The sequence below is a fragment of the Rhipicephalus sanguineus genome, chromosome 1 (assembly GCF_013339695.2).
Source record: "Rhipicephalus sanguineus isolate Rsan-2018 chromosome 1, BIME_Rsan_1.4, whole genome shotgun sequence".
NCBI lineage: Eukaryota > Metazoa > Arthropoda > Arachnida > Ixodida > Ixodidae > Rhipicephalus > Rhipicephalus sanguineus.
Window position 1 is genome coordinate 274,959,238 of NC_051176.1, and position 25,734 is coordinate 274,984,971.

Here is a 25,734-nt window from a genome sequence, read left to right on the forward strand (position 1 = left end):
AGACAGACAGACAGACAGACAGACCTACCGACCGACTGAAGGTCGCTGGATCGAATCCCGGCCGCGGCGGCCGCATTTTCAATGGGGGCGAAAATAGCTGAGGCCTACGTACTTGGATTTAGGTTCACGCTAAAGAACCCCAGTTTGTCGAAATTTCCGGAGCCCTCCACTCCGGCATCCTGTGGTTTTGGGACGTTAAACCCCAACAATTATTATTGCTTGACCGACCGACCTACCGACCGACCCTGTCTTGAAGCTACAGGCCAGCGCCGGATTTGAGCCCGCTTACTGAAGGGCCTAACCCAACGTTACTAGTCTAGTAACTTTGGATCTAACCCGGGCCTTCGAACGCACGCGGACGTAGTGCATTGCACGGTCTAACGAATTTTGTGCCAAGCATAAGTTCTAAATTCCCCCCCCCCCCAAAAAAAAATAAATAAAAGAAATGCGCACGCTGTTTCCATGTAAGGAGGAATAAATTATATAAAAACCGCTTTCCTTTCCTTGTCCCTATTCTGAGTATCCACGAGTGCCACTGTTTAGCGAACTCAATTTTAGTGCAGCTAGGCACGTGCTCCAAGAGAAGAAAACCTGCGTGCTTGAAGCCGGATGGCCTGGACAACCGCCTGCACATTAACTTGTAGGTTTTTGCTTTTTGCTGGCCTTTGCAGGTACTATTCTTACGACATCGTTTTGCCTTCAGTTTTAGGGTCACTGCGTGTTATTTTAACCACGTTTTCTGCCTTTATTTTATATAAAAAAGAAGGAACATTTAATTTGGTATAGCCTGAAACACTTTTTGTGACAGCTTCATTATATTAATTATACTGCGCGTTATGCTTACATCTTTGTGTAGTCGTGTCGCAGTCACGATATGAACGACCTGATGTCATCTGTTTTGCTTGCTGCTTACCACATGTAATTTAATGCTTCTTCATCTTGCTGGAACAAATTATTAAAGAGGCTCTTTAAAAAGTTCACGTAATCATTAATGTTTCTATCTTTAAATGTAGACAGAAACATTAAAGAGAATGCACTGGGTTTGCTTCAATCAGTTTTTTTTTTCGTAAGTGTACATTTTGCTTCAAAATCTTTTTTATTGTGTTTTATTGTCACTACATGTGTTTTTTACTGCAATGACTTTTCATGTACGAAGCACGGATGGTGGGGACCGGATTAGTTTCGACGACCTAGAGTTCTATATCGTGTGCCTGAATTTAAGTGCTGCCGCCGTTGCCGGCGAGCGAACCCGCGCTCTAGAGCTTAGCGCAACGTACGGCTTAACCGTCAATGTTGGTTAACCATGTCAGTACAAGTACGTACGCCTGACCGACCGCTACTGAGGGCACCAACATGGGTGCTCTCAGCTAGGGTTCTGCATTAGGTGTAGGAAAGTGGGTGTAGTAAAATCACTCCCACTGAGGCCCTTACTGCGCTTACAATCAGCACTTTCTTCCAGAACGTGCCCGTGTCGGGCATGCGAGCATGTGGGTTCTGACTCAGCTTAGCAGCGAACGCCCAGGCCCGGTCCGGACCCGTGCCTGGTCTGGTCATGTCGCACCCGGGCTTGGTTTCACGGGCCCAAGACGGGGTCGGGCTTCATAAAGCGGGAGGGCAGTACTATCACATTTCACCAATTGATCTAGCTGTGTCTGGAAAGCCGACTAATTTTACAAAGCGCACTCTAGGACAATGTAGTTACAATTTTTCATTCGACAAGTCTGTTAGACTTTTGTATCTAGCGAAATAAGAATCAGAAATGGTGTGTATATATTTCAATCAATTTTCGTCGTCGTCGCTGCGTCATCACCACCTTTCATCGCAAAAGCGAAAGCGCCGTCTTTCGATTTTCGGTTTCGGTTTTACCGCAGCCAATCGAATGCTACCAGCAGAACGTTCTTGGGGTGACGCCACACTCGAACCTTACCCAGCATTCACTTTGATACACGTGTATATCACAACAATGGCGTCACCGGTGCTGTGGCTGCTGAGCTCTTGCGTTTTCTTGCTTCTAATTGCTCAAGGTTTAGCCGGGTAAGCTTTCGAAACCCTGTTTTCAGTGTGGATTAAGCGTAATATATACTAGTGCATTCACTGTGTTTGCCATTTGGGCTCTTTGAGTTCGTACTGTAATTTCTCGGAATGAATGAGATCGTCGGCTCGTTCTCGTCCCTAGCGATCATTTGCTGTCAGATCATACCTTGCGTTGAAGAATTAGTGCATGTACTGAAACAACTACGTCTGCGCCCCTAATGTTTTGTTTACCTTTCGGTTACGTAATAATGATTTATTTGCGACGCCCCCTTGATTTGATCGCTCGGATTTCACAGTACACTGAGCTTCTTGTTTTGCACCACGTCAACGTTACTGCAGCCGACTCGACGGCGTTTATCAGTTCCTGACTATGCTGCTGTTCTTTTGGTTAGTGGGTTAGTGTCGACGATAGGACTGTGTTCTTCTGATGAGTCGTGCAGGTGTTAGTGCCGAACCCTTTGCAGCAGCCGCATTTTACACGAGGTGTTAGTTTTGCCCAAAGGTTCGTGCCCAAAATTGTTTGTTGGGAACTTGTGTTGGCACTGTCTGCGTGTACTGGGCCTGTTGCAGGATTGCCAAAAAAAAAAAAGCGCTCATAACGAAGTGGCACACATATGCGCTGCGTTATAAACTTGTATCTTGACTTGATAGGTACAGATAAACGTTAACACATCTGTCTTGCTTTTCAGGAGGGACTTTTACAGTATTTTGGGTGTGCCACGTAGCGCTAATTTAAACCAGATCAAGAAAGCGTACAGAAAGCTTGCCAAAGAGTTGCATCCTGACAAGAACAAGGAAGATCCCCATGCACAAGAAAAGTTCCAAGACCTAGGAGCAGCCTACGAAGTACTCTCAGACGAAGAAAAGCGGAAAACGTACGACCGGCACGGCGAAGAAGGATTGAAGCACGATGCGTTTGGTGGAAGTGACCCGTTTGCAAGGTGACTTTTCTCTTACTGTCTTTTGGTAAATGCACTTTCTAACTTTGTAAGCAGCAAAAAAAATCATTCTCTGCTGGTTACAACACATACTTATGGTGTTTGATTAGTGTTTCGTATAGTTACGTACACAAATTACACATCGCAGTATTGAAGAATCGCGAAAAGGTACACTGACCAAAAAAGAAAAACTGAAAATGTAGTGATGTTTCGGTTCCCCATACGGGAGTCTTGTTCACACTAGAAACTCATAAAAGAGGCATAGTCTATATAAGTACATTTCAGTACGTGGCCTAAGAAGTGCGTGTACGTTGTCAGAAGTGTCCCCTCATTTCTATTCAATGTATGTGCCACAGTCTGAATGTGGAAGAATTCTAGGTGCAACCGTGACATAAGCTTGTTTTTCTTGGCTAAACTGCATGCACTTAACGAAGTCAACGTTTTGGCCTGTAGATTCCGCATGTTCAGCTAGGGCATTCAAGGCCAAATGCCATTTCCGGACATCACACTCGCACTGTCACACATTTCTTTAAGTCGCCTGTCTCACCACTATACTGGTAATCACAGTCACTGCAAGTTATGATTAGAGGCCGGATTTTTAGGCATTAAAAAAGCGCATTTTAGGTGCCAAAAATAGGCAGGCAAAACAACGTTTTAGGCCTCCAATATCGTAAATATAGGCACTTTAATTTTTTACAGATATGCAAATAATTTCAAAGGAAGACGTGCCTGACGTATATTAATGACAGGAAAACAAGAAATATTGTTTAAGGTGGCACACAGGCACCAACAGCTGAACCTAGCCGTGCAATTGTCCTTTGTCACGCACGCTTTGCGGAACGCGCTCTCTCCACTTATTCTATAGCAAGGTGAGTCAAGTGTCCACTGTCAAATCAACACACACCTCTGTGCCTTTCTTTTCGGCATGACTGAGAAGGGTAGAGCAGGAGCAGACATCCAGATCACTAAAAGAGTAGGAGGGGATTCTTCCTATTGGCCAGGTCGAATCGCGTAGAACCAGTTAATCCACCAGCGGTGAACACCTTAACCCTTTCTCTACCGACCTTTACGACCGAAAACGATACAAAAATAAGGCTTTTTCTTCTTCGCCGATTTTATTCGACTTGTCTTGAAACAACTAAAACGCTATTTAAAGGGGCTTTCTTCACAAGATACAAGCAAAATAGTGTTATTTTTTAACATAGGCAGAGGATTGGCTTCACTGCATTACACGAAAAGTGCCCTAATTTCTCCTGTATTTGGTGCATAAAATGTCTCTGCAATTAACAAAAAATAATGCGCAGGGACAAGGGAGCTCGTGAAAGAAAGCTTTGGGTGCGTCGGTGGGGGTTTGTTTACAACTATCGGCGTCTACTGCCGAAACGTTGGGGCGCGGTCTTCGTCCGAATCCGATTATTTAGAAAAAATATGCTGCTCTGTGCAGTCGCTGCTTCACTTGCAAGAGAACTTAAATTATTCATTCCACAAAACCTCGGCAAACAAGCGTTTTCCTCTTTCTTTTTTTGAGGAAGGCGCCTTTTTCTAATTCCGGTCACCAGAATCCAGTCCTTTTTCGACAAAATGGCATGCTTTGAGCACGTTTTTTTAATTTTTTAACTGCACCATCTGTTCAAGCCAAAAAGAACTCAGCGAAATGAATCGGGGTAGCATAATTTCGCTGCCCGAACACGCTTCTTCCAGTGTGGACGAGCCAAGCTCGTATTCAGTTGGAGCAGTACAAACTTTGCGGACAAGCTATGCTCATCTTCGGTAGGGAAAGGGTTAAAAAGTAAATTATAAACTAAACAAAAGTTGCGTGCACATCACATTTTTCTTTCATCTTTTGCTCTTTACTCTCCCCTGATGGATCTCCACAATTTCGCATTCGCCAAACCCTCGCGCCATGTCAGCGCGGCGACGTATGCTCGCCGGTGCGTCCCATTTCACTGCTGATAGTGGTTGTTTCCGGCAGTTGGTTGAACTAGATGAGTAGATGGAACCCCACAAAGTTCCTAACAATCAATGTTGCGTGATAAGATGAATAACGGGCTCAAAGTGCACCGGGAAGCGAAACTTGAGTTAAATAGTGTTCATATAAGCGCCAGTTTTTGAAAATAGGCAAATATAGGCCCTTATAGACATATAGGCACGAACGCCAAATATAGGCATTTATAGGCACTATAGCAACACTATAGAAGCCCTCCTTATAATTCATGCTCATATATCAAAATGGCGCGATAGGAGCGTAAGGAACAAAATAGGCATTTGCCTAAAATCCGGTCTCTACTTATGACTTAGATTACACCAGCGAAATGTTCATGTGTTAGCTTACATTAACTAAAACATTCCTTCACTTGCTTGTTGGCACATGTGCAATTTTGACGTACCAATGTAAAAGATAAGTAGGCAACATAAAAGATTAGCAAGCAGGATTTCATTGCACATTTCAGTTTAATTTGTTGTGATCCAGGAAATTGGCCTTTTGCAGGTGCTGTTGTGTGTGAATGTCTTGGATTTTATGTTGGAGGTGTTGTTGCATGCACATTTTAGCGACAGTAATAACGTTAGAAATCCACGAAAGTACCTCACCATTCTATGAATCTGTATATACAAGTGCAATTAATTCTTATACTTGTAGCTGTACTTTCTTTGCACTCTACGTCACTTCAGTAGTAAAAATTACTTTATATACTTAAAATGGTGAGCAGTAGTGTGCAAAGGTACTTTCAAATCCTTATTTACCTCGTGTGTTATAGTACTGTTATCATAACAAGCCTTTGAAAGAAATAAACACTTGACTTATATACACGGACTTAGCAGTTACCATTATGCTATCAATGCGTGTTGCCAATAGTATGTACAGCAATGCTGTATTTCTTAGTCTATGTAACTTCATTGTGGTGTTCCCTACCCATAATGCACCAAATTTGGGTTTTTAGTGCAATACTCATGCTTTCATCAGCAGCAATGAATAGACTATAAAAAAGTGTCTTAACGGTATATAATTGTGCCGAGTGCAGCATTGTTGCTTTTTCAAAACTGTAGTTTTGACTGCTCCTCCACGGGCTTTCCTCTCTGCTTTATCATGGTGTGTTTCCCTTTTGGCAGTTTCTTTGGAGACTTTGGCTTCTTTGGTGACGGACATCGGAATGAGCAACGCGAGATCCCGCGTGGTGCTGATGTGGTCATGGATCTTTGGGTCACTTTGGAAGAGCTGTATCAGGGCAATTTCGTGGAGGTTGTCCGCAACAAGCCAGTTGCAAAACCAGCCAAAGGCACCCGCCGTTGCAACTGTCGCCAGGAGATGGTTACCCGACAGCTAGGCCCCGGGCGCTTCCAAATGATGCAACAGACAGTCTGCGATGAGTGCCCCAATGTCAAGTGAGTTTGTATGTTTATGTACTTTGAACAAAAAGAAGAGTAATGGATGTTGAGTTGCTGCCTTTCCACTGCAAGGACATGCATTTTGCACACAGGAAAAGTATTTGGGCATTGCTTTTGTCCTTTTTTTGGGCTCGTGTGAGGTGGCAGCTTGTCAGTGCACCACAATGTGAGAACTTGTTTTGCTTCAAGGTTGACCCTGAATCTGCTGCTTTCAAGCACACCCGCTAGGTGGCGAGCACTTGGTTGGAATCGTGAATAATCCCCTTGTTTTCCCGGCTTGCCAGGCAGTTGCCGACTCCATGCAGACACATTGCATCGGCAAAGCCAGCAGCATTTAAAATGTGCTTGGAGTGGATTTTCATGGCTACGCATGGTGCGCTGCCTCTGCAAAACGGCATTGTCTGCTTTTTCATCTCACTTTCTCACGCTAATGCACCAGCGATTGCACGAGGGCTGATCATGTCATGCGATTGCTGCACCAGCAAAACTGGCTGTGTAGTTTGGACTTGACACCTCTTTAGGTGGACCACCACAGGCCAGATTCACTAGCCATGCTGAGGGCACACTCTTCTGAAAGAACGTGCGTGGCAGGGACATGAGGCTGCCATAGCCGCATGTCGCGACAAAGACAATGAACATCAGTAGCATAGCCAGAGGGGTGGTTCAGGTAGTTCGAACCCTTCCTCCTCTGCGGTGTTTCACATTTTGTATGTGTATGTATATGCGCACACGTACAAACACACACATGAACATTCATAAATTAGGGTCGGACCCCCCGAGAAAATTTCTGCTTGCACCCCTTACATACATTGTAATAAACAACGATGGTTACTGAATCATATAAAAAAAAATGTCCATTGAACAGTTAGTAAAGCTGCCGAGCAAGTGCGTGTTGATAAATTAGTGTTTTGAGGGAGCCATGCGCATTAGTCTGCCAAGGGCAGAACATGTGTTGGCCGGATGCGTGACGTGATCAACCCTTTCCTTCTGTGGTGGTTTCATATTTAGAATATAGAAGGCGCCACTTGTTAAGCAACATTCTCGCCCATACGTTTATGCGCCCACAGTTTGAGAAAGTGCAGAAAAAGTGAAAGCATGTCAAAGTAAAATATTCATGCAAGGTTTATTTTCTTCTCTATGATATCAAATATCACTTTTACGTGACAAAACTGCCATGTTGTTAGCTCGCAACTTGTCAGTAACTCATGTGGAACATTATTTGCCCTAGTTATTATAAAACAGTTTCTTAGCAATGCTTTGTTCCTGTGGTATTTTATAAGTAAAAGGGTTCGCTCACTTTTTTTTTTACCAGCTGCTCCAAAAAGTGCTTCAGAAGCAGTCTTATCTGACCCACCCCTAAGAGCAGTACACACGTGGTATCTGTGAATTATTATGGTGAATGATGTGTTGCTGCTTTTAAATCTTTTAAATATGAAGCACCAGAAGTAGAGGTCACCATGTCTCTTAATGCTGGGATGTTTGCCGTTCCTTTTAGGTTGGTGAATGAAGAGAAACTCTTGGAGGTGGAAATTGAGGCTGGCATGAAGGATGGCCAAGAGCAGGTCTTTGTGGCAGAAGGTCAGTAACAAATGGAAATGCACGAGGAAGGCGTAGGTGAAACCATCTCTTGCTCCAAGCTTCTATTTGTCTTTCTCGTTTTCCAACATTTCAATTTTAACATACATGTTCTGAATGGGGAATGCAGATGAACAGCACCACTGACTTGATGCAATTCACACTTTTCAGCTCCTGTAAATACTAGTATTGCAGAAGCTTGGTATTGTGAGGATGGATGTAATGACATGGTCCATGAATTGCACTTATTTCAAGAAGCAGAAGGCCTACTTACTGGCCCTTAGTGTCCCTCGGCACAACTTCTGGTATTGATAAAGAAGCACACAGGTGTCACCTCAAAGGTTAGGCTGCGTTTAATGGAAACCATAATACTTGTTATGAAATCAAGACAACTGCCAGCATTGTAGTCCATGTTGAGTCTCATCGCATGAGTGTAGTGAAGGTTCAAGTTTGCAACATAGCTGGTGTCTCATCAGAAGTGGCACATCCCAGAAGTAATATAACTGAAGACAGCACATTGTGTAAGGAAGTGACTACCAGCTATTGCCTGATGTCAGTCTAGACAATGATGGCTATTAAGCCTCAGTCACGAGAGTGCGCATGTAACAATTGAAAAGCCATCTAAGACATGTGCAGTTACTGCCATAGTTCAAAATATGCAGTTTTACTTCTACTATTCTCAAATTAAAAGAAAGCTTTTCTCAATGTTTCTATTTAAATATCGGCTTGAATTTGAGCAAATATGTATGCTTTTGGTACAAGAACAAGAAATAAATGCATTAATTTTTGAGCGTCTTATCAGGATGGCTGATTTATTATTTTTATAAAATCGCTTTCATTCTCTGTATGTGTACCTGCTGTGCTAGCTTAGCAGCAGGGATGTTGCTCTCCTAAGCACTACGTCGCTGACTCGGTTCCCAGTCACAGTGGTCACATTTGAATGGGAGCGAAGGAAATTGAGTGCGTGTTTTCACTTTAAGTGTGGAAGTGTGTGTGTGTGAAAACAGAGCGTGTGTGATGACGAGGGACATTACAGCAGTTTCATTAATTACATAGCGTGCGCCTCGGATGAGGTGTATATTTTTTTACGTACTTTTTCTTTTTAAATTTTTAACGCTGTATAATGCTCACTCAAAAGACAAAAGTTGAGGGGAAGTTGGAGGCTTCAAGTGGTGAGAAATGGAAGAGGAAACGTCACTGGGGCCAACGTTTCGACAAGAGGACTTGCCTCTGGCAGGGCCTGCCAAAGACAAGTCCCCTTGTCGAAATGTTGGCCCCAGCGACGTTTCCTGTTCAATTTCTCACTACTGTAAAGCCCATTGTATCATACCTACTAAGCTGTTTTGATAGCTCTAAATTAGTATTTATATATGGGAAACATAAGTAGCACTTTTGATAGGTTGGAGAAAGTTTTCATTTGTATATAGTTCAGCAGACCAATTACTAGTTCATTAATCTGTGTAATCGTGAAGTTACCAACTCAAATAACATTTCAGTGTTTTGTTTTTTGTTCTCGTTGTGCTCTTTGTGGATAGAAATATGTAAGCAACATGGATGGAAAGAAAATTAGCTCGTACGTGCGCATACAGCATTGGTACACATCAGTGTTGCGGAATGGGTGCCTCCATTCCAATTCCATTTTGGGGAATTAGAACTTGCCGCAATGCCATTCCTTTCAATTCCTCGGAATGAAAAAACCAGTGTTGCGGAGTTGCCACTCCGGAATTGGAATGGGAATGGAATGGGGACAACGCTTGGAGGAATGGAATGGGAATGGAATTAAGCGCTTTTTGCACGGAATGGAATGGGAATGGAATTACACTCAAACCTCGTTATAACGAACACGGATATAACGAATTATCGGTTATAACGAAGTAAATGAAGAATAGTCTTGTCATAGCTACAGTGTTATAAATAAACGTTTATAACGAATTTTCGGATATAACGAAGTTATTTTCGTGGCAGATGCAACTTTGTTATAATGAGGTTTGAGTGTACGTCTTTTTCCGAAAATAGAGCACGTTTTCGTCTACGCGCTGTTTTTCTAACTTCAAACATTAGTAAGTCAGAGCCTCGAATTTAACTATAAAGCAGTATTTTTAAAATGCCTTGGCTGATTACAAGCACGGTAAATTTATAAACAACGCGCCCACTACAAACCGAGCCATAAGTTAGTGTACAAACAAATGCATTATTCCAGCAGATACTGAAGGGGGAAACAAATTATCCCTGCTCGCTGGTTCCCATTGATACCCCCACACGCAAGTGCCGAATACTCTATGCACAGCCTGATCTTTATCTCACGAGCAGTTTAGTACCCGACACACGTAAATAACCTTCGCAACAAGGAAGACATTGCATACCTGCGCACAGGCGAACACAGGAAGTTCTCCTCACCCCATCCACGCTTGCGAGGCGCGCTTGACAAGCATGAGTGCTGACTAGCAGTGCGGCCCAGTGTTCCGTATTCGATGGAAAGGCACAAGGTGCCCGAGCGGTGCACTGTTCCGACTAATACCAGCAGATCTAGAGGGTTTTGTTCCCCATTAAGCGAATCTTAATTTTCTCCATATTCACGACCGCTCCAGACGCGTGGCGAAATTGCTTAGTCTTCTTGAACACTACTTTTGTCAGCATAAAAATACGCTATGTCATCATTTTAGCATTCACACATTTAAGCTTAAACAATATTAAAACATCATCATCTGTTCAAACATGCTTTTGACAAGTATTTGCATGGTCAGCATGTTTGAACAAATGGTGTTTTAATATTGTTTAAGCTTAAACGTGAACCAGGCATGGTGGCCACTTACAAGCTCCACAGGAACAACATTGTCGGTTGCCGACTCAAAAACGGCTCCAAGGCACATTTGAGCGATACCAGCCTTCTCCTTGGTAAGCCGGCAAAAGCATAGAAATGCAGGTAGCAGCACTGCCTTGAAGTTCCCGCTCCAATTCGTCATGCCATCATAATTGTTTATTGGTAAAAATGAATTCCATTGTGTGTTAAGGGACTCAGAGAGTTTAAGTAGCAAGTAAAAAGCCAATATGATCAAAGTATAATCTATATAGACATTGAAATTTGTGACACCACACTGATATTCAGGTGCTGAGGTTTTTGTGCAAAATGGAGCAATGAGACTTTGATGTTCATTTTTATCTTTTAATATTGAACTTATAATGGCAAAGTTAATGACAATAGAGCTCTCAAAGAATAATTTTCTGCCTATAACTGATTTATTGTTTCACTCAAGTGTCCCTTTATCATATGTGTGGATTTCCACTTGCTGGTTCATATTGTGATCTTAAAGAACAACTGTGTAGCTAAAGTCAGTAGCTTTATTCTAACGTATCATTCCTTTTGTTTCTATGCAGGTGAACCTCATATAGATGGTGAGCCTGGGGACCTTAAGTTGAGGATTCGAACTATGCCGTAAGATGTCTGGCTTTTTGGCCTACTTGTTCCCTTGAGACAGAAAATAAGAATATATATATATACCGTATTTTCTTGCATGTAAGCCGCACCAAAAATGGGAAAATGGTCTTAAAAACGGGGGGCGCGGGTTATATGCGTATTTGTTTTTCCTTTTTGCAGAGTTAATGTTAGGGGTGTGGGTTATATATGAGAAAATATGGTGTAGATATATATATATAACCACCTCTTCACGTTACACTTGCAGTCTTCTTACCAGTTAATACTGTGACGTCATTTTCTTGTTTACCTTCTTGGGTATTTATGTGTACTAGATCAACAAGCTCTCACAATAATTTTGTTATTTAGCTTACACCACTTGTCATAGACTAGCCTTTTCACCAATATTTTTTTGGGAATGTTGCGACGTAATTGGCACAAGAAACAGCTTGGATTTTTTTTAACATGAGCCATAGTTTAAGGTGTTGCCACATTCCAAGTCAAACTCTTTTTCAGCCCACTTACCATGGTTTTTGCTATGTCCGAAAAATGTTATCTGTTCCTCGCAAATGCGCGGTGGCATCGGTTCTGTTTCTTTTGGGCACCAAATTGTTTTAGTTTCCTTATCTAAAAATGCCTGTTGTTGCAAATAAAATTTAGATGCTATGTTTGTGGCAACTTTGGAGCACCTGGATACATAACAGAAAACATATGAGCATCACTTTGTGATATATCCAGCTTAAGACAAATATGTCGGCGGGCAGGGAGGCAGTTTGCAGTGGTTATAAAATTGTAAAATTAATAGATTTTTTTTTTTTAATCTGAATGAAAACTTGTCCGGCTTGGTTATTTATGTTGATTTGTCGCCACGGTTGTAAACTACTTTCCTCAGAACAGGGTAGGTTCACAGCACACACCCGACTGCTCTGTGTACTGTAGTGCATTTTAGTGCTAGCAAGCACCTTGAGGTTTCAGCTTTTACATTTCTTTCATTGCTCTGTTTCAGGCACCATGTTTTTGAGAGGAGGGGTGATGACCTTTACACAAACATAACCATTTCGCTGACAGATGCTCTAGTGGGATTTGAAACTGAAATAACCCATCTGGACGGTCACAAGGTAAAGAAATGTTTTTTCATAGTGTGCATTGCCTTTTTGTGTATCTAGCTGTGCGTATGAAAGTGAATAGTACTTTTTTTTTTCTTGATCCATATGCAATCCCAGCATGGTTTTCTTGGACATGTGTGATAGAAATTTAGAGCAGGTAGGCTAGCATTAGAATCGATTCAGTGATGCAGTACAAACAATACATGTTCTTGTGTGCTTTATAGCTAGTAATGACAATTTAAATCTGCTTGTTATCCAATAGAATGCATTTGGGCACATAATACAGTAAAAAAAAAAAAAATCACTGGCTATATGCATAACTTTTCGGGCAGTATAGATTTTTATTAATTTCTCAGCATGTATAACAGTGCAAAGGACACAGTGAAACCCCTGTTTGAGCAATTGTTCATGGCCTGAAATACCACCAAGAGTCTGAGCATTTCATTAAACAGTGAAACCTCGATGTAACAAGCTGTTATATAATCATGTTTTTCTTTCTTTTTGGTGATGTTGTAAAGTAACTTCTTGCTGGAGTTTCAACGTAATGAAGTCCTCGCACATTACATTCATGCGTGCCCAGTCTTCCTACTACGAATGAAAGATTGGTAAACATAAGTCGAGAGAATTGACTTTTTACGGGTGACCGTGCACGTAAAAATGTTGCTGGCAAACAGCAGAAAGCACCGTCCAGCAAACAGAATAAAACATGTCACCATGCTATAACATTAGTATTGTCACATAAAAGTTAACTGCATCCCTCAACTCGTGGCATCGCTGACACTATGCTGTGCCGCGAAAGACCTTCCTCATATTCATTTGCAAAGGCCGGCCAACCAATGATCACGAACTTGGTGCGATGCCCATTCATTGGAAATGCACGGAGGCATGATGGCAGCTGTTGACAAACGCACAAGTATGACTTTTCTCTGACAATCCCCTTACAATACTATCCACTTCAACTATCTTCTCAGCATGTAGCATAGCACTGTTCCAAATGTACTGCACACTTTTAATAGGCGACAACCCAAATGTGTTGTTTTTTGCTGCCACGGGATCACTTCAAGAATGATTCGCCTGCAAAAACAAAAGCACCATCACCATGTTCGCCTAAAGAAGTATACTTGTTGCACCCGTCTTGGACAGTAGCGACACGGGCACAAGGGATCCTCACTTCACAGACACTTCCACGGCAAGCACATGCAATCGTACGGTGCTGCAAGCACTTCGGCACGGCTAGAGCATAGTAGGCAATTCACTGCGTGCAGTTTGCTAGGGATGATCACCGCAGGAGCATGTACCACGTTTCAATTATTTGGTGCCGGTTTTCGCTTGGCAGCAGATCGCTGTACAAGTGTGCACATGTGCTTCAGGAAAAGCCAAATGACTTGTCCACTCTTCCACCACGTTCCCTGTCAAATTTCCAGAATGCTTTTTTTTATCACCATGGTGCACTATTGCACGTTGTTGTGCAAATGAGCCGAAATCTTTTGCTTAGAGCCTAGTACCGGCTCTCATGCCGAGCAGTCGCACTACCCCATTCTTCTCTTAGGCTGCCGTACTGCGGTATGCTTACTGATGAGGTGCAACACTATTCTAGAAACTCGTGAATTTATTTTGCTGTTGAATTATGGGAACGTTGACTTAACAAAATTAGCGTTACAATGAAGCTTTTTGCTAAAAGTATGGCTTAATTACATCGAGGTTTGACTGTATTGCACACTGCTCAACACACAGCTGAAAGCTTGAAATACTTTTCCAAGAAAAGTTCAAATGTTTGACACCCAAATTAGTACTACTACCTATAAATTTGGCAGATGTTGCTGGGATTAAATTGTTGCCAGAGCTCATGGTTGACATTAGATGCCTCAAAATGCAAAAATTCAACAGAACACCATCTGCATTTTTTTTTTTCATATATCTTTTTTTTCATATATTTTTTTTTATATTTTTTCATATATTTTTTTCATATATCAACAGGCTCCACCAGTAGTATTGCGTGAGGGGGGTGGTACAGATAATACAGCAAGGTGCACGTTAAAGAACCCCAGGTAGTCGAAATTTCTGAAGCCCTTCATTACGGCGTCCCTCGTAATCATATTGTGGTTTTGGAACGTTAAACCCCAAAAATTATTATTATATGCCTTAAGCAAATGTTATAACTCAAAAGCTTCAGCAGGACTCTTACCAGTTTCCATGCATAATTTGATGCTATCTTCAGATTCTGCCAATGCCAGGGTACAAACAGGCACATTTTCTTTTCTCTGCTTGATCACAAATGGCACAGTGGGTCTGCATTTTGCAGACAATGATGCATACTGACATCATCATGCGCAGGTGCACCATGGAATCACTACCCTAGAGCAGCATTATGGCCATTCGAGGAACGTGCTTGCTGCACTTTGTTGTACTATCTTATTCTAATAAATTGTGTGTCTGTACTTACGTCTCCAATTTGAGGCATCTGAACCAACATTGCAGCCTCTGAACATGTAGGGTGTCTACATAAACCATGCAAGTGAGCAGGTTTTCACATGTGGTCAATAAGGTCAAAGGAATTTGCTGTAATTGGTGTCAAGTGGCTAGCATATAGCTATACATAATCCTGTTGACCACATGTACATAGGTATAGCATTGTACCAAACGTTTGTCATATATCTTTCTGTGCAGCCACTCTCTTGTAATTTTTGTGCTGCCCATAATATGTATTTTCTTCTCTGCAGGTGCCCATTACGCGTGAGAAAATTACATGGCCTGGAGCAAGGCTACGCAAGAAGAATGAAGGCATGCCGAATTATGAAAACAACAACCAGAAAGGAACATTGTATGTGACTTTTGACGTGGACTTTCCGAAGGGTGATCTTAGCGCTGAAGACAAGGAAGGTATGCTTTCCAGTTTTTGTTTGCTTATTCTAAAATGGGCTTGTTCCATGGTGTACTGAATGCCATGATGTAGATTGGAGAAGAGGACCTGTTGAGGTTTGCTTTGAAATATTGTTGATGTTTGACAAATGGGCTTGTACACATGGCATCATTCATGTTCACCCAGCAACAGTTTCATGGGACACAGGATTTGCTAAAGAACTGAATTCCTGCTCAGTCTGCAAACATAGCCTCTAATTAAAGTTTTCAGCCTTGATAGTTTTTGCGACCTACACATGTATCCATTCATTTATAGAAGCATGATGCATTACCAGAGGAGAAGCCCATGTCCCATACATGTTGCTGCATGAACATTGTTCACATTCGTGAATACAAACTTTATTTCAAAAGGGAAACTGAACTTAACTTGGGTGTAAACTGGTTAATGGGTATCCTGTAGTAATTTGGAAAGGTGTGCTGACCAAATCTAGCTTTAATCTGAATATATCTGGTAGCCCCTGTGACTACAGATGTGATATGACATCAGTGCAATTGGTTGTTACTAATAATGAGCCCCTTTGTTCCATTGATTCTTCGTGGTTTACAGCAGGATAAGTGGGAGTAGTGTCTTTGAAAGCAAGCTCACAAAACATTACAGTGAACTTCCATATGTTCAAACCTACTGGGACATTGGGTCTGAAGAAATACTATAGTTTTCAGGGGTGTGCGAATAGCGGAAATTTCATCTCGAATCGAATAGTGCCCAAAGATATCGAATATCAAATACAAAAGAATTTATTGAAAATTGAAACAAAGAACAAAGAAGTTGAATTTACTCATGTCCTCAAACACATAACACGGTGAGTGACTGCTAACGAAATACACTACAAATTGTAGTACAGCGGCAAGACTACAACAGTAATGTGCTTCATCATCATGAGTGCTCCGTGTCCAAAAGTCTTTGGGCGCCCGTTGACAGCACGATTTTAAGTGCACGCCAGAACGATGGGAGCTTCTGAAGAAGTGGTGCGGTGCGGCAGTGGCTACTTCTCAGCTTGAACACATTTTCACATGTGAAGCCAAAAAACCGAGGGTTATGCGGGCCAAAGTCGGGACGTGTAACAGCGCTTGCGGCATACGCTACGGAAGTCCGTTCCTTCGTTCCGGAAGCGAAATTGGGAAGCGCTTGATAGTTTTCTCGTGTGTATTTTTTTACGAGCGGAAATCGCATAATTTCTCTTAAAATAAATATGCGCTCGCTTTTGAACCAGCATAATGGTGAAAGTTTCAACGAAAGGCCTACTGTAATGACGTTAGCGCTAGTTTTAGCCACCCCACCTTTACCAAGTTGCACCATTGGCCTTTCTCGCATTTTAGATGTTCGTCCTGTCGAATTATTCGCAACTTCAAACACTAGCTATTCGAAAGTCGTATCGAATTATTCGATTACATATTATTTGATTCAAATTCGAAACTCGAATATTCACACACCCCTGCTAGTTTTCATTTAAATGCTAGTTGATAAACTGGATAGAATTTAAGATTTCTTCTTATAACACTCTGTTATTTATTTATTACATTTTGGAGTTGTGTTTTGGCGTCTTAAACTCTCATCTTAAAACCAGTCACTAGGTCTGCTCTTCGCTGTCTTTACTGTAAATTTGATGTAGCCTGTGAACATGTCACTGGTGCTGTCTCATATTTGAGATGATTACCATATTTTTTCCATCCTTTTCTTTTCAGCCATCAAGAAAATACTTAAAGAAGAAAGCAAGACAAAAATTTATAATGGGCTGCGGGGATACTAGTGTGTGCCAGTGGACTGCTATAGTTGTACAGTTTTTTTTGTTTTTTTCACACACATTTCTTATCCCTTCTGTGGAGGGAACTAAGTGGCGGCAAGCCAAGCATGGTTTTAACATGCAGTGTGCAAGTGTATAGACTGTTTGAAACTTTGGCCACATTATTTGTATGTGAGCATTTTCTGTTTTTCATGGTTTGAGTGTTTGCATCTAGAGGGGAGAGTTTAAATAAAATAAATGCAAACCTTTGACCTGCCAGTTAAAATTCCTGCCAAGTCAGTGCTGTTCTCTCTTCTATACTCAAGCTGGTATAAGTTTCTAACCCTGAACATACATTACAAAAAAAGGCACGGGTGAACAGTACTCTTGGCATTCTGATATGAGGTAGTGTCATCAGAACTGTGTGAGCTGAGCCAGTCATCTTAAGTCATTTGCTCAGATTTTCCTTTGTCAGGCCCATGCATGAAATAATCACACAAGGTGAAGTGGTCATATTTATGCAAGAGATGTGTTTAATAGGAAGACTCATTGCTCCTCTCCCACATTTTTTTTACACCTTTTGTTGGCAAAATTTTATGCAATTTAGGGTATTTATCACATCATTCATGGCATGGTTTTGTGCCATGTGCAACACAAATGCAGCAGCTGGAACTCTTTATGTGATGCCAGGTAAAGGGTTCCCCTGACAGCTCTGTGCAAGATGAGAGCATTGCTCTTGTTGTACAATGAATTTTTGCTAAGTCGCACAACTCGTGTTCATCACATTTTTGAAACCATTGTTTTGTATTGTTTCACACAAGTGTTTCATCACAACTGCAGTGTATGTTGGAAGAGTGAGGAGTATGTAGCGTGCCTAGGATTTCCAAGTCATGTGAAATAAATTATGCTTGTTATACAGAGGACCTGTGTGCTAAAGGCATGAATGCTTCACATTTGTGTCATACCATTGTTTGACAGCAATGTTCTATCTGCCAGAACAGCTGCAATATTGAAAAATCAAGCCACTGGTGATGCAACTGGTGATGAATTTTGTAGCGGACAAGTTCACAGGGCTGGAGACGAAGCAGTCAACAATCACGTGGGCTTGTCCCAAGAAAGTTGGCAGAGTTGTGCATGAGCAGGTTGGCCTGCTTTGTTCCCTGATAGTCTGTGGTATTTTATTTTATTTAGAAATATCTCACAGGTTCCACATCAGAGTATTATGTGAGGGATGAACAAAAGAAATTCAGGAACCAGGTATTGTACAATGGCCAATTGTAATACATATGGCATAGCATAGTTTTAGTATAAGCTTTATAGTATAAACATGATTTCAAGGTATCATGTGGTTAGCAAAAACAGTCATAGACTGTTAGTATTTTATTTCTAAGTGTCGCATGGTCATGAATACACACATCAGGGAGGTCATTCCATTGAATAATGGCTCATGTTAGCGCAGATGTGTTCGAGGCTTGGGTGCAGCCAAAAAGACGAGCACAACTATGTTGATTATGAAGCCTGCGAGATATGCGATGCGGTTTTGACAGTGGCAAGGTATTTACATATGTGCTGTAGTCACACTGAGTAAGGAGAGAGTGAGGTGACCAGATAGATGATGCATGAAGGTTATGTTTCAGGTATCCGAGTGTGTGATGCCTTGGCAGTAATTTCCCTTCATGACCAGGTCTTTACAGGTGTGAAAACACGTGGAGAATGTATATGAGAGAGGGAGATGAACAATAATTTCCAAAGTCCATGTCCATAGGCGTATCTACCGGGGGGGGCAAGGGGGGCGCTAGCCCCCCCACTTAGAAATGTTAGGGGGCCGGAGCCCCCCCACTTTTGACAGTGGTCACTGTCGACTTCAGGCTCTGAAACTAACAAGTGAGGCCAATTTTTCCTTCAACACAGCAATCACGTAATGAAATTTGTCCTACGCTTCTGCTGTGAAGATTGCTCTGCGTGTATCACACCTAAGTACTGTCGGCTCTCTGCGGTGCGGGTGCCTATGCGATGCTTTCGCGTTTTACGCTCCAGCATTGCAGAGGAGGCTATCGCTCAGCTGGGGCTCTATAATATTACAGCAATCTGTCATGATATTATTTTGTTCTGCCTGGCCTGATGTGTATGTAATCGGCGACATAAATACGGGCGGGAACCAGTAAACGTTTTATAGCCCGATCAAACGCTCTCCCTTTTCAAGAAATTTAGTTTCTTTCCTTGAAAACTAATAGCACCACTGCGAGCTGCTGCGAGTTGATGAGTGTGCAGAAGTGTCGAGTATGTTAGTTGTGCCTAGCCAGGAGAGCTAAAAAAAATCCCCCTTTAGTCTCCGATTAGCCTGCTTCACTTTGCTTATCATATGGTAGCCTGCAGCGATCGCGGCAGCTTGTAACAAGGCAGTGGATTAGAGCACATTGAGAAGCCCAGCTTTCAAGTTTGCCCTGTAACTAGACCTACCTCACCAGGGAAATGATCAGCATCCACTATTTTCTGGACTAAGAAGCTGCCCACCTGCAAAGGATTGTGTCCGCTCCTAATAATGTTTCTTTCTCTCTCTACGTCTTTGTCAGCAACGACGAGTTCACAGACAGTTGTATACGCGCAAAAACAGCTCAACATAGTTATAGTACAACCGAAAGTATCTATTATACACATATGAATCCATCTCGCCCGCTGCCAATGTGACTGGCGGGCAGCCTTCTTGAATTATGTTCAGAAAGAGACACTGGCTGGCTGTTCCGAAAAAAAATGTGTGCTTGTTCAGCACAGTAATGCGCTCCTTATTGTGCACGCTTCATTTTAACTCCGCGAGTTTTCGCAGACTTGTGACGTCGCGTAACAAGGAGGTGATTTTATGGCACACCGAAAATTTTTGACGACTAGTGAAGAACCAATGACCAATGAAAATAGTTCATTATTATTAATTCTTTTATGCGGTCGTGCATAAGTGGTAATTACGCTGTCGATCATTTACGTGTCATTTGTTGCGTTGTGTTGCAAGCAGCTGCTGTGGGCGTGACCCTGAAAATTTCGAGCAATCATTAACAGCTAACGACTTATATGGAAGGAAACAATGAGGGATAGTTTAACGTTATAATCGCCCACACTTTTCCAAAGAAAATTTGAGCTTACACAGTTTACGTATGCTATTTACTTGGAAGAGCCGGAGGGGAGGAGTAAAGGGCCACTTTGCTTTTCTGTCCAACCCCCACCCAAGCTGGGAAAAGTAGGAGGGCAATGAACAACACCTGGTATATAAATTCGTAGTCTTTTATCATCTTATAACTATACACAACCAGCTCATTGTGGTTTCCATAAATATTAATCGACTGAACTTGGTGTTCTTTTTTAGAAAGACTTTATATTAGAGGGCTCTAACAGCAAAGAAATTGGCACTCGGCTTATCCTGAAGGCTTCTGCGAAGTACCTTGCTTTGCCAGCCACATGTTTTGTTTAACAAGTGAGAATTTAACGTACTAGAGTCATAGCAGGTTCTTCATACTCATCGTATTTTCAACGCCAAACAGAGACTGTGAAGTTTGCGGATGGAATGCTGAGATGAACGGGTTAAATGTGGCTGTACTTTTTAAAAACTTCACGTTAATATTTCCAAAATGTTATTAAACACTGCCGTGTTGTCGCGGTATAAGGCGGCCCAGCCTGCACAATCTGTTCGTGCATATTCTTTCTTGATTTAGAACAAACAATTTTGAAAAGGAAATCCTCAAATCATCTCTATGAATATAAAAAGTCATGTCAAATTCAGAGAAAATGTAGTTGTCTCTCTCTCTCTCTCTCTCTATATATATATATATATATATATATATATATATATATATACACACATACACACAACACACACACACACACACACACACACACACACACGGTGGAGAGCGTTAGCGACGCCAGCCCCCCCACTCGGGAACGAGTTTTTACGCCACTGTCCATGCCTCTGTCCACACTCTAGGGTGACTATGGGAAGTGCTTTTTTTTTTTTTTTTTCAAAATGGTAAAGGAGAGTTGTTCATGGGGAAACTCTACTTTATTGTTCATTTTAACCAGTTAGGCATCCTGGGCTTCCCATGTATGCTAGGGGAATACGATATTTCCCTTCATCTGTTTCACGGATCATGGCAGCCGCGACAAGCTGCCATAAATCCATGAGATGTATGCAAATGAGGGGAGACTGTAATGCAGCTGCAATACTGTCCCATAATCAAGAGAACTTCGGCTGCTGAGGCCAGTGGAGCCCTGGACTAGGGACTTCACCCAATAAACGTTTTTCACCTGAAGTTCTTATGAGAGATAGCATTAGTATTTGAAAAAAAAACACGATGGCATAACCAAGGTGGGAGATACTAGCATTGATTTAGTAGAAGTGATGTTTTGTTTGAGCATTAAATGTGTGCGAACACGGGGCGTGTGTACACACACTACTTTGAAACCCTTTCTGAGAGCACAGATATCACGCCCACTCAATTTGCATCATTGTTTGCCTTTTGTGCCGAAAATTTGTAATGCAGGCGAAGTAATTAGGAATGATGTAGCGAGCCTGAAACGTTTTAGCACGATGTTTTCAAATACAGTGCAGAGTGTGACACTGAAATTTATGCAGTTTAGCAAGTAATTATTTAGGCGATTTTCACTAATAAGCTAAGTGCTCACAACAAAAAAATTATGCATGTGGTGACCACTAATATAGCACCATTCTTGCCTACATACCTTATTGCACTCTTCTTTTAGGAGCTTGCTCCTTATGCTCGCGCCTTGTCCCTTGTTGGCGGCATGTACACTGGTTCTCATTGGTCCCGTCAGAGGCGCAGCTGTGCTCTCTCCTGTGATTTCAAGAATGCTCACTAGATGGCGCGCCGCCGCTCAAGGCGGCGCACACCACGCTCGGCGCATGCGCTAGTTAGACAGGTGACCGCTAGAGGGACTTTAGTTTGGCGCGCTTCCTTTCTCTTCGCCGGGAGCTCACTTATGGTACATTCGACTGGTCGTTTTCGAGCGCTCCGCAGGCGCCCAAAAAAGTGTGTAAAATAGCAAATAACCATTGCTGCTAACATTATCGGGTCAAAACATGATCAGGAAGGAAAAACATGACTTGCATATCTGCTTGTTCTCGTTGAAAAGGTTTAAAGCTGTTGAATTCAACAGTTTCAAACACAGTCCCCACGAAACACGAAAGCTCTATAAAACGTTTTATAGAGGTTTATAGAGGTTTTAAACATTCAAGCGACTTCAAGACGGCCTGGTGAGATGCCTCTTCAACCCGCGGACCACAAGGTACCCATGAAGTGGCACATGTCTAAATGTCGGAGGGAAGACAGCCGGCACCTCCTGAAGCCCTGCCCGTTTAACCCTGACCATGACGCGCCCGCCAGCGGCCATGAGTATCACAGGCTCCTGGCCACTTGTCCAGACCGCGGTCATCCACCTTCCAGAACTCGTCGTCTTCGAGCAGGGCCGACCCTCCTTATGAGGTTCCCGTCGCAGGAGGAGTGCGGCCATTTGTCCCAGAGCATGAGGAGAAGTGGGAATTGGAGTCCGGCTGAACAAGCGACCCCTGAAGCCGGTCGTGCCGCCCATACTTCCGCACAGTCAGGGCTTAAAGCCTCCCTTCATTGGAGGGGGGCCCTTAGAGGGCGGCGGCCTATATATACATTCATACACGCATACATACAGCTCCTCCTTAAGAAATGGAAGGGGGGCCGGGCCCCTCCGAGCCCCCCCTGAGGGGCCCGGCCCCCCCTGACTTTAAGCCCTGCGCACAGTCCATGGTCTGAAACGTGCTGAACGGCGGCGGTACTACCAATCGCTTTTTGAAGGTGGACAAAGGGAAATTGCAGCGGCGCCTACAACCAGGGCGAGGGGGCGAGGTCCAACGCGCCAGGTTGCGAACAGTGGGACACAGACAGCATCCCGCGGATTAGCTGGAACATGGCTGGAACAATGGGATTAGGCCTACCTGGAGCTCAGATATGTTCCCCCAGGCAGTCCGCACCGGTTCGGCCAATCGTTTGAACTTTAATATTGTGTTAACAAATTTTAAATGTTCATCTTAGCAATGATTTATTTCGCTTATTTCAACGCGGCTACTACTGTTACCCGCAAATATACCCCCGAGCGTCTCCGTTTGGGTCACCCCCCTCTGTCAGAGGAAGCCGCGTGGATGTTCTCAGGGCAGCCTACGCAGAACTTGTGCAGCAGACGCAAACCATATGAATGTTGGCGCAGCCGCTGCAAAATCATCGTTTCACGTACGCTATGGGCAAGTTGTTCAGCGCCTGTGGGAACATCACAGATCTCGCGTTTTGTTGGTTTTGCTTCCCTGACTGCATCCTCACCTTCTCACAGAGTGTAGTACTGCGCACCTGGTTATGTAAGGAGGAGTCCGAACACAGGTGGCCTTGTGGTTTCAAATATTGCCAACTCTAAACACACGCGCCCTTGGCTTCGTTTTCTACGTGCGTCATAGATGCGAGAAATGCGTGACCAGAAATGTGTATATATATATATTGCGGCGGTCGCATTTCAATGTGCCTAATAATCATATCGTGGTTTTGGCACGTAAAACCCAGGTCCCCAGGTATTATTATTATTACTATTATTATTATTAAAGTATACAGGACGAATAAAATGGAAGAAATACAAGATATACGGTATACACTCTAGAGCATATTAGGAGAGGCTTTTCATCCTGCAGTGGACCTAAATGCTGTAAATGATAATGAACATATCTTAAAACATTCCAATTATGCAGATCAAGACTGATATAATAGTGAACACGGCGCATGTTTTTTTAACAGGAGGAGCAACTGAATTTCTGTGTGCGCCGCCCCTTCGCACTTTGCTCCGCCAGCTGCTCTTGCGCGTCACTAAGAGGATGACGAGGCACTTGGCTACCGAAAGTTTCAGATAGGGACACGTAGCGCAAAGTTATCAGAGTAGTGATTTTGAGGATACTGAATTATTTCAGGAAATTAACGTGGCTAATCATGGAAATCACTGATCTCCCGAAATGTTCTAAAAAAAAAAAAAACGATTTCGTTTTCTAGCCCGCGAGAGCAAGGATGCAAGCAGATAGGCTTTGTCCTTGCGCTTTTTGACGGCATTGAAAAGACGTGCGCCACGCGTTCATGAGCATATATATATATGTTACACAAACCATTCTACGATCAGAATCGAGGTACCAGGAAACACCGAATTTTCACGTTAGGTTAAAGCACTCTTGTATGCAGCATGCAAATCACTTCCCACAGTGTAAAGAAAAAAGAAAGACCGTACAAAAAAAAGAAAAAAAAACTGCATTTGTGCAAGTTAGCTTCTCCGCACAGCATGAATGCCAATGTTACTTTTTTCCCGCATGCGGCTTATTGCAATATGAAGTTGGTGAAGAGTGTTGAAATTAACGGATACTTCTATACAACCACTTTGAGAGCATAAACAACAGCTTTAACAAGCTCTTCGTGCATGCTGAAGAATTACGCAGCAATGTGCACATCAGCTGTGCGGAGAAGCTTACCTCTTGACCTGGCCAAGAGCTCGTCTAGACGTCCACAATCTTCACGCAAACCAGCTGTCAAGTCGTGCAAGATTGTGTTGTAAGCAAATCAAAATCAGGGACTGGTGTTTATGATATTTTTTCGTAGGTGCCAGCGCACGTTGCGTTTAATTAATCTTGGCGCGCGCGAATGTGAAAGATGGACAACGTAAGTACATACATTACTTGTGTGTGTACTAAACACTATAAAATTCCGCTGATTCGTCCAACACTTGTCAAATTTCATGCAGGTATTTCGTTTTGCAGCATGAAAGGTACGCACCCATCCGAAAAAGGCCGGGTGATGTATATTTTTTCCTTAATTCTGCCTTCGTTCCGCCTGCGTACGAAGCAATTGATCGCTAGATATATGTTGCTGATGGGTAAATGAACAGTCGTGTCTGTTTTCAAATGAACTGCAAACGACCCGTATAATCGATTCCGACATTCTGGACTTCCTATATGTGAGTTTCCACTTCCATAAAAACTCATGTCGTGAAGTGGTCAAGTTAGACAACAGGCAACATGTTACAAGAGGCGAGTAAAGATGAACGCAGCCAGAAAACATACAGTTCGTGCAGTCCAAGCCGTTGAATTTTTCGCAAAAGGCTTCACATTGTCTAATATCCCGTTGAAACGCTTTGAACAGGCGTGCCCAGCGATGTTAACAAAAAAGCCAGTGGGAACGCACCTAATTCACACAGCTGCCGGGGCGCAACGCTTCATTTAAAGCACCTGACACTCTGAATATTAATAGCGATTATATGAAATGCTCTAAATGTAAAACACAGCCAATTATGCAACGGCCAGAAAGGGTGGTATACTGACAAAACACAATTAACGACACTTATACTGCTTATACCCTCATCCGCATCATAACGAAAGCCGAAAGCTTCGAGCGTTTCTTTCGCTTCCTGATGCTTACTGTTAGCAGTCCCGCACCTACTATGAACCTTGCTTTCAAGAATGCAAGGTTTAGAGACATAGCAATGTATTTTTAGCGTCTAATTATTTATCAAATGTATTTACCAAAGTTTATTTTTAAAAATATTTCCTGGGATATAAAATGAGTCTTTGATTTATCGACCAATGGTGA

General features: G+C 42.6%; 1 protein-coding gene across 1 annotated transcript; it reads left to right on the top strand.

Annotated features, from left to right (window-relative positions):
* The first annotated feature begins 1,933 nt into the window (after positions 1-1,933).
* On the top strand, positions 1,934-18,012 carry LOC119379002 (dnaJ homolog shv). The gene is made up of 8 exons (XM_037648126.1): positions 1,934-2,034; positions 2,724-2,975; positions 6,081-6,353; positions 7,852-7,934; positions 11,307-11,364; positions 12,350-12,461; positions 15,170-15,329; positions 17,052-18,012. The coding sequence occupies exons 1-8, from the start codon at positions 1,964-1,966 to the stop codon at positions 17,114-17,116; spliced, it is 1,074 nt and encodes a 357-aa protein (XP_037504054.1). The 5' UTR covers positions 1,934-1,963; the 3' UTR covers positions 17,117-18,012.
* Positions 18,013-25,734: the final 7,722 nt, after the last annotated feature.

What these genes read in the sequence shown, in the direction of transcription:
- LOC119379002 (XM_037648126.1), top strand. Translation starts at nt 1,964, where the DNA reads ATGGCGTCACCGGTGCTGTGGCTGCTGAGCTCTTGCGTTTTCTTGCTT. An exon ending in ATTGCTCAAGGTTTAGCCGG is followed by an intron (nt 2,035 to 2,723) that starts GTAAGCTTTCGA and finishes CTTGCTTTTCAG; the next exon opens with GAGGGACTTTTACAGTATTT. An exon ending in GCAGGTCTTTGTGGCAGAAG is followed by an intron (nt 7,935 to 11,306) that starts GTCAGTAACAAA and finishes GTTTCTATGCAG; the next exon opens with GTGAACCTCATATAGATGGT.